The sequence below is a fragment of the Berghia stephanieae genome, chromosome 8 (genome assembly GCF_034508935.2).
Source record: "Berghia stephanieae isolate SIO BIC M18660-M18661 chromosome 8, UCSD_Bste_1.3, whole genome shotgun sequence".
NCBI classification, from domain to species: Eukaryota; Metazoa; Mollusca; class Gastropoda; order Nudibranchia; family Aeolidiidae; genus Berghia; species Berghia stephanieae.
Genome location: NC_088367.1, coordinates 28541342 through 28548605, shown reverse-complemented (window position 1 = coordinate 28548605; position 7264 = coordinate 28541342). Strand labels below are relative to the sequence as shown.

General features: G+C 36.7%; 1 protein-coding gene across 1 annotated transcript; it reads left to right on the top strand.

The window, feature by feature from the left end:
• The first annotated feature begins 1104 nt into the window (after positions 1-1104).
• On the top strand, positions 1105-2406 carry LOC144978968 (uncharacterized protein F54H12.2-like). Its single transcript, XM_078925587.1, has one exon. The coding sequence runs from the start codon at positions 1105-1107 to the stop codon at positions 2404-2406; it is 1302 nt and encodes a 433-aa protein (XP_078781713.1).
• Positions 2407-7264: the final 4858 nt, after the last annotated feature.

Below are 7264 nucleotides of genomic sequence, written 5' to 3'. Positions count from 1 at the left end.
TCAGAAATATTATTCAGTAACACGTATAACAACATCCTTGAGAATGAAGCATTTTTCGAGTTTAGAGTTACTAACGACAGCGAACAAGATACCGTACTCATCCCATCGGGTTTATACGAGTCACCGGATGAACTGGTTAAAACGATGCTGACTCATATAAGAAGGAAAATAAAAAAAGAAGCACGAGGGTTTCATCAAATTTTATTACGACCGTGCAACTCGCAGAGTAATGATAAGGCTATATAAGGAAGGAACTTTTTTGCACTTGAGTTCGACATTGAGCAATCTCTTGAATATTCCAAATCATTATTTATACGGTCCAACGTCTGTGTCGAGTGAAAGGCCATTACATCTAAACGTCGGATTCGAAGCAGTATACGTATATTGCAACCTCGTTCAACCTAGAATAGTTGGGGATAGCGTCGTACCTCTTTTGAGATGCGTACCGAGCGGAAATAGAAGCAAAGACATAGTTCATCATATTTTTGAGAAACCTAACTATGTTCCTCTCAGACTATTTAATTTTGACACGGTTGAAATCCTTTTAACCAAAGACAAAGGCGAACCTTTGACATTTGCTTCAGGGAAGTCTATCGTGATACTTCATTTTCGAAAGAAGAGATTCGATTCGTAAAAAGTCGTCATGACAAAAGGGATCGTGTTCAAATCCAATCAAAAAGGTTACGATGATTATTACTGTACTCAAGCAGGACGTGGTCTACCCGTGTTTGTTGGTGGAAGACATCAAAGAGGTCGAGGGCTTGGGAGTATCTTTGGTGGTATTGCGAGATCTCTGTTTCCCATCTTGAAATCGGGCGTTAAAACATTATTAAAAGAAGGTGCAAAAACCGGTGCCCAAATAGCATCTGACGTCATTTCCGGTCAAAATGTTAAAACAGCTTTAAAACGACGCGCGGGGGAGAGTGGGAAAAGATTACTCAACAGAGCCGTGGGTGGTTTGACTTCAACTTCATCGCCGCCGCCGCCGCCGCCACCCGGACGTGTGACTCGGCGTATAAAACGACGACGACCTACTCAGACACGACAAAAGACCAGGAAGAGACGTAGGAAGAACGTAGCTCAAGACATTTTTGGTTGATTATCATGGCTTTGTTACATCCCTATTCCGCAGAGAGTGTACACAGCGGACTCGATCTGTTCTCATTACCCGTCACCCAGACTGCTGTTCAGGATGGTTTGTTTGTGGAATACCATCCGATCTCTACTTTGTCGAGTGGAGGTCCGATCGAATTTTCGATCAGCGGGCGGACGTCAGACTACTTGGATTTGCATAACACATTTATGCACGTACGCGTTAAAGTAATAAAGGCGGATGGAACTAATTTAGACGCCGATAGCAATGTTGCCCCTGTTAACACCTGGTTTCATGCCTTGTTTTCACAAGTGGATATGACTTTGAACGATGTTCTGGTGACGTCAAGTGAGAACGTTTATCCTTTTAGGAGTTTTGTAGAAACAATGTTGAATTATGATCAAGGTGCGAAAAGGAGTCACCTGACAATGGAATTTTTTCACGAGGACACCCCGGGTAAATTAGAAATAACGGATAGTACAAATGCTGGCTTCGATGCACGGAAAGAGCTGGTGAAAGAGAGTAAAGAAGTGGATATGATGGGAAAACTACATTTAGATTTCATGCATCAAGAACGGTATCTAATTAATGGAGTTGATGTAAAGTTGAGGCTTATCCCGTCTAAAGATGCTTTCCATCTCATGACCGATGCTGAGGGGTTTAAGAGTGTAATTACACACGCCTCGTTGTATGTTAGGAAGATTAAATTAAACCCAGCCGTGGCCCTGTCACACGAGAAAGCACTTCACATCGGCAATTGTAAATACCCCATGAAGCGCGTTGTCCATAAAACCTTTTCTATTCCAAAAGGAAATTTAAGTGCAGTGCAAGATAATTTGTTTTTATCGCAAACCCCGACTAAGATCGTACTGGGTCTAATCGAAAGCACTAGCTTTAATGGAAACTACAAAAAGAATCCTTTTAATTTCCAACACTTTGATCTGTCCTATCTAGCCCTGTACTTGAACGGAAAACAGATACCGTCCAAAGCACTAACTCCGAATTTCAGTACTAAACAATATGTCAGAGCTTATCACAGTCTTATGCTAGCAGCTGGACTGGTTAACAACGATGCCGGAAATGGAATAGATTATAATGCTTACTCTCAGGGTTGTAGTCTTTTTGGTTTTGATCTGTCACCATCGCTATTAGACGGAAACCAGTTTGAACTGGTAAAAAGCGAGTCGCTTAGACTAGAACTTAAATTCTCGACCCCACTAGCTGATCCGATCATTGTGTTCTGTTACAGCGAATTAGATAGTGTAATAGAAATTGATCGCACTCGTCAGGTGATCACTGACTTTTCATCATGAACAACATAGAAATCGAAACGATGTTAAACGGACACGTTAGGGCGAGACGAATTTTTCGAGGTGTTTATCCTAAAGATAGACTTCCGAACAACCCGAATTCTCGTCAACCAGCTGCGTACATTATTAACACAGAGTCGAGTTCCGGTCCCGGAAAACATTGGGTATCTGTGTATTTTAACGGGATGGGAAAGGCAGAATATATGGATAGTTTTGGGTTCCCGCCTTCTGCGTATCCGACAATTCAAAGATTTGTGGAAAACAATAGTCGAAGCTGTAAACACAACCCGCGTATTATTCAGGGTATAACCAGTTCCACATGTGGTTTGTACGTTATATATTTCGTGTTGAAGAAAAGTAAAGGTGAAAGTTTGTCAAAACTTTTATCTATTTTTAATCCCTATCATTTTCGTATGAACGATTTAAAAGTGGCAAGAGCTGTTACTCATTTATCCCGAGGCACCTTGGTTGGGTAATCTTAATTGGAATGTTTGTTGTTTAAAATAAAAAATAAAAAAATAAGATTCCTTATGATAAAATTTATTTCGTGTACACGAAACAAGACATAATTCTATTTACTTTATACCTTAATATATGATTTTTAAAATGAAGAAAATGATGATGATGATGATGATGATGATAATGATGATGATTATGACGATTACAATACAATTGATAAGCATTAACCGTTTGCTTTTGATTGCTTGATCGCTTATAAAATTAAGACTTGCTTTAAATTGTTTAATTACAAATATGTTGTTGTTGATGATGATTATGACGATGATGAAAATGATGTTTATGATATATATGTAACATTGCTACCCATTAATCATTTATAAAAAAAAATGTTTAATGATTGAGTGTGTGAATGATCATTTTATAAGATGTGTATGGTGTATGAAAGTGTTGTTTTTTTTGTTTTTTGTTGTTTTTTTTTTGTTTTTTTTTCTTTTGTTTGTTTCTATGATCTTTTGTTTTATCATATTTTTATAATTCTATCATTATTATTATTATTATTATAATTATTATTATTATTATTATTATTATTATTATTATTATTATTATTATTATTATTATTATTATTATTATTATTATTATTATTACATTTTTATTTAGATCGTAATCTTATTTGGTCAAGTTTTGTTGTTTTTTGCTTTTTCTTTTTTATTAATATTTATAGAAAATTATAATGATGATTTAAAAGCTTGATATGTGAATGTGTGAATGACCTTAGATCATTATTGTATAAGGTGTAACTGGTGTGTGAAAGTACATTGCTTTCGATGTTGTGAAAAAATAAAACAAAATGAATTTTATTCACCAACACATGGTTTTATGTCGGTTTTTTTTTCTGTGTCTGTTATGGTTTTTTTTTTGTTTTTTTTTTTGGTAAAAGAAGATTTTAATTTTATTATATGGGAAACTACTTTTGTTTCAGTTTCGAAATGTTCACGTTTAATTTCAAAGAAAATTAGCATAAAAAAAGAATCCTTCGAAACTGTAACAAATTGTTGGGTAATATAATTATCAAAGAGTAAAAAATACAAGATGAAAAGATATAGCTTCTTTTATTCAAAACATAAAAAATGATTCGAATCATCAATATGATCATTAACTCAAAAGATAATTGAGTTGTTCGATTACACACCAAATCACAAAGTAAAACATCATGGGGAAAAGTACTCGATTCGTCCAACGATTGACGGGCGAAATCTCCTGTATCATAGAGGGCCACCCACCGTTGGTCTTAATCCAGCTGCTGAGTTTTTTGTCCACATATGAACCCACAAATAAAGCAAAGTTTTCTCTATCCGGGTGAATACGGAGTACACGCTTAATGTAACATAAAAAAACAATGATTCTACCCCAGCTGATCTGAGAGAATAATTCGTCTGCGACGATATACAATTGTTCTCTGGTTTCTATCAACGGACAGGTCGATAAATGTTCGTGAATATACTTATCATATCCTGCAATTGCTTTCTGATAACGATCATCTATCTGTTGATCGAGAAGCAAATCTTTCACAAAAAGTTCCATTTCAGTATCAGTCAAGACAAAAGTACACGAAGTAAAACACACATGAGACGCATTATCCAATACCTTTCTGGTATAATCTGACGAGGCATCGCTAACCAACCACCATGTGATTCGAGCCAATGATTAAGTTTTTTCTCAAGATGAAGACTAACGATCTGAGAAAAATTTTCCCTGTCTGGATGACGTAAAGCTACTCTTCTAGCATAAGCAATTAGAATCACTATCCTATACCAGTTGATATGCTGCTGAAATAATGTATCAATCATCGAGCAAAAACCCAATGGGTTATCCAATACTGGTTGTTGAAAGAGTGATTGATGACAAAGATGAAAACATTGATCTATCACGGTTTTAACACAATGGAACATTTCATCTGGTTCTACATTGAGAATTAATGCTTTCACAAGACCACTCATTTTGCGACGACACTGTCCAGACAAAAATATATTTCAAAGAACCAATCAAACGGACGAAACTATGACAATATGATATCCAATCAAGATCGGAGAATTTGAAAGAACCAATCAAAATGATTTAGAGTACCGGCTGCTCTGAATGACCTTGACCTATTTTTTTTTGTGCGGCGCTGCTGTGCGGCTTACGCCTGAGCTATTTGCCCTTTGACCTTTGAGGGAATCAATGGACTTTTAATTGATTAAATTAATAAGTCATTAGACTCAGGAGTAAGAAACCAATTTAAGAAAACAACGCGGCTCAGCGTTAGAGTCCTTGGACTGTACTGCGTAACCTCAATTTGCGCTGCGGCGCTGCGGCGCGGGTGAACCAGTCGGAACCTAATAACACCGGGATAGGATCCTTTTTAATCAGCTGTATAGCCCTATTATTACGCAATTAAACATTCGATACATAATCGATGGCAAATCGAACACTCAATAAACACACGCTCAGGTAGGTCACATGACCTTCCAATACAAAATCGAACTCAAAATACCAATCAATACAACATCGAACTCAAAAAAACAAACCACTATATACAACAACGAACTCAAAATACCAATCAATACATCATCGAACTCAAAACAAAATACCAATCAATACATCATCGAACTCAAAACAATACCATTCAATACATCATCGAACTCAACATATCGATTAACAGGTAAAAAAACAATCATCCTCATCCTCCGTCAAAAAACGGTTTCTAACTATTTACAACCGTATATACTACTATATTGAAAACTCAAAGACAGAAAAGTGAGAGTGATAAAATACTGCATTATCACTTGGAACACTCGGAGTTTGAAACGTGGGTTTGTACCATAATTAAAAATCAAACAAACAAAAGAAAACATAGATAAAAAGGAAGAAACAAACAATGGAAATCCAATCACCCCCCCCCCCCCCCCCCACACACACACACACAAAACAAACAAACAAAATAATAACAACAAAAGATAACCCCAAAAAAAAATGCAAAACAAAAATAAAGTCAAACTTAGCTGTATCTATATCTCATTTTGCGACTCAAGAATGTTGGCAGATCAGATATGCCCTAGTATATTTCGTGTTTCTTCTTTACAGTCATAGAGACCATAAGAAGAATCGGAACTTATCCCAGTCTGTGTAGCGTTAAATGGACAGAATATTTTGCTTGCAATCTTTGCAAAGGGAAAGTACTTTCCAACAGAATGATCTAACAAATCCAGAGACAAAGAGGTAGGGAAAAAACAAAAACAACCCAACTGGACTTAACAATGACTTCTACTCTTTCTTAGTATATTTTACAATTTTCTTTCTTTATCATCTTGACAATTTTTTTCCGAAATTTCTTATCATAGTTTATAAATGTTTTCCTTCACGTTAACTTTTTTTTCTTGCTGCTGTGAATTCTAGTGGCATGACACTCGCTCTCGGATCGGAAAGTCCTGTGTTCGAGCCTCGCTCGGCGCATTGTTGAGTCCTTAGAAAAGACTCTTTACTCACATTCTCTCACCGTACTCAGGTGTAAAATGAACACCTTGTTAACAGCGTCGTCTCTGTCGAAAATATTGTTATATGGCCTAACCGGTGTCTTGTCCCGTTTTATATGTTACGTGTTGCTGTTTGTCAGGGACCCTTTGGAAAACGGCTTGGACACGTTTAGTGGATATTGCGCTGTATAAAAGCTCGTTTATTTTTTAAATGATAATGTTACAAATTTTTTTCTTTGTTATCGTTGTAAAAAAGTTTTTTTTTCTTATTTATATCCATTTGGTCACATTAGCTTATTTGAAATGGAACCTGAGCATCATTCAGACCGACGGGCTCCTATCTGCAGGCCTCATGACCTAATTCTTTATGGGCTCATTGTTGTAATGGAAATCTAAAATAAAAATGACACGAAATAGTAACCATTACAAACAATGTTTTGTTAAACTAGGTCCATACTTCGGCTCGGATGGCAAACCTGCACATTATTAATGTTCATCTAACAGCTTGTCGCTCCAACACCAAACCCACTCCACAGCATCTGTGGAGCAGACTCTTAGGTCATGGTCAGTGCAGCTGGACCCACCCATCCTGGCATTCTCTAATCCATCGTCTGCTCTTGGCATCCACATGTATTCAAGCTGGTCTCAGCAATTTAATGTTAACACGATAACTCGATTGGAAGATCAATTCATTTTTTGTATGTGGTTTATCATTGTTGTCCAGTGGATAAGACATTACGCTTCCACGAAATGGACCCAGATTCGAGCCCCTCTTTTTTTTTGGCATATCGACACGTGACATTACCTTTCTTTAATGAGTTGAAGACTGTGTATTGATAATTACGGCATCTACAGTAAAGGTGTTTACAAGAACAGAATACCTCAGACAA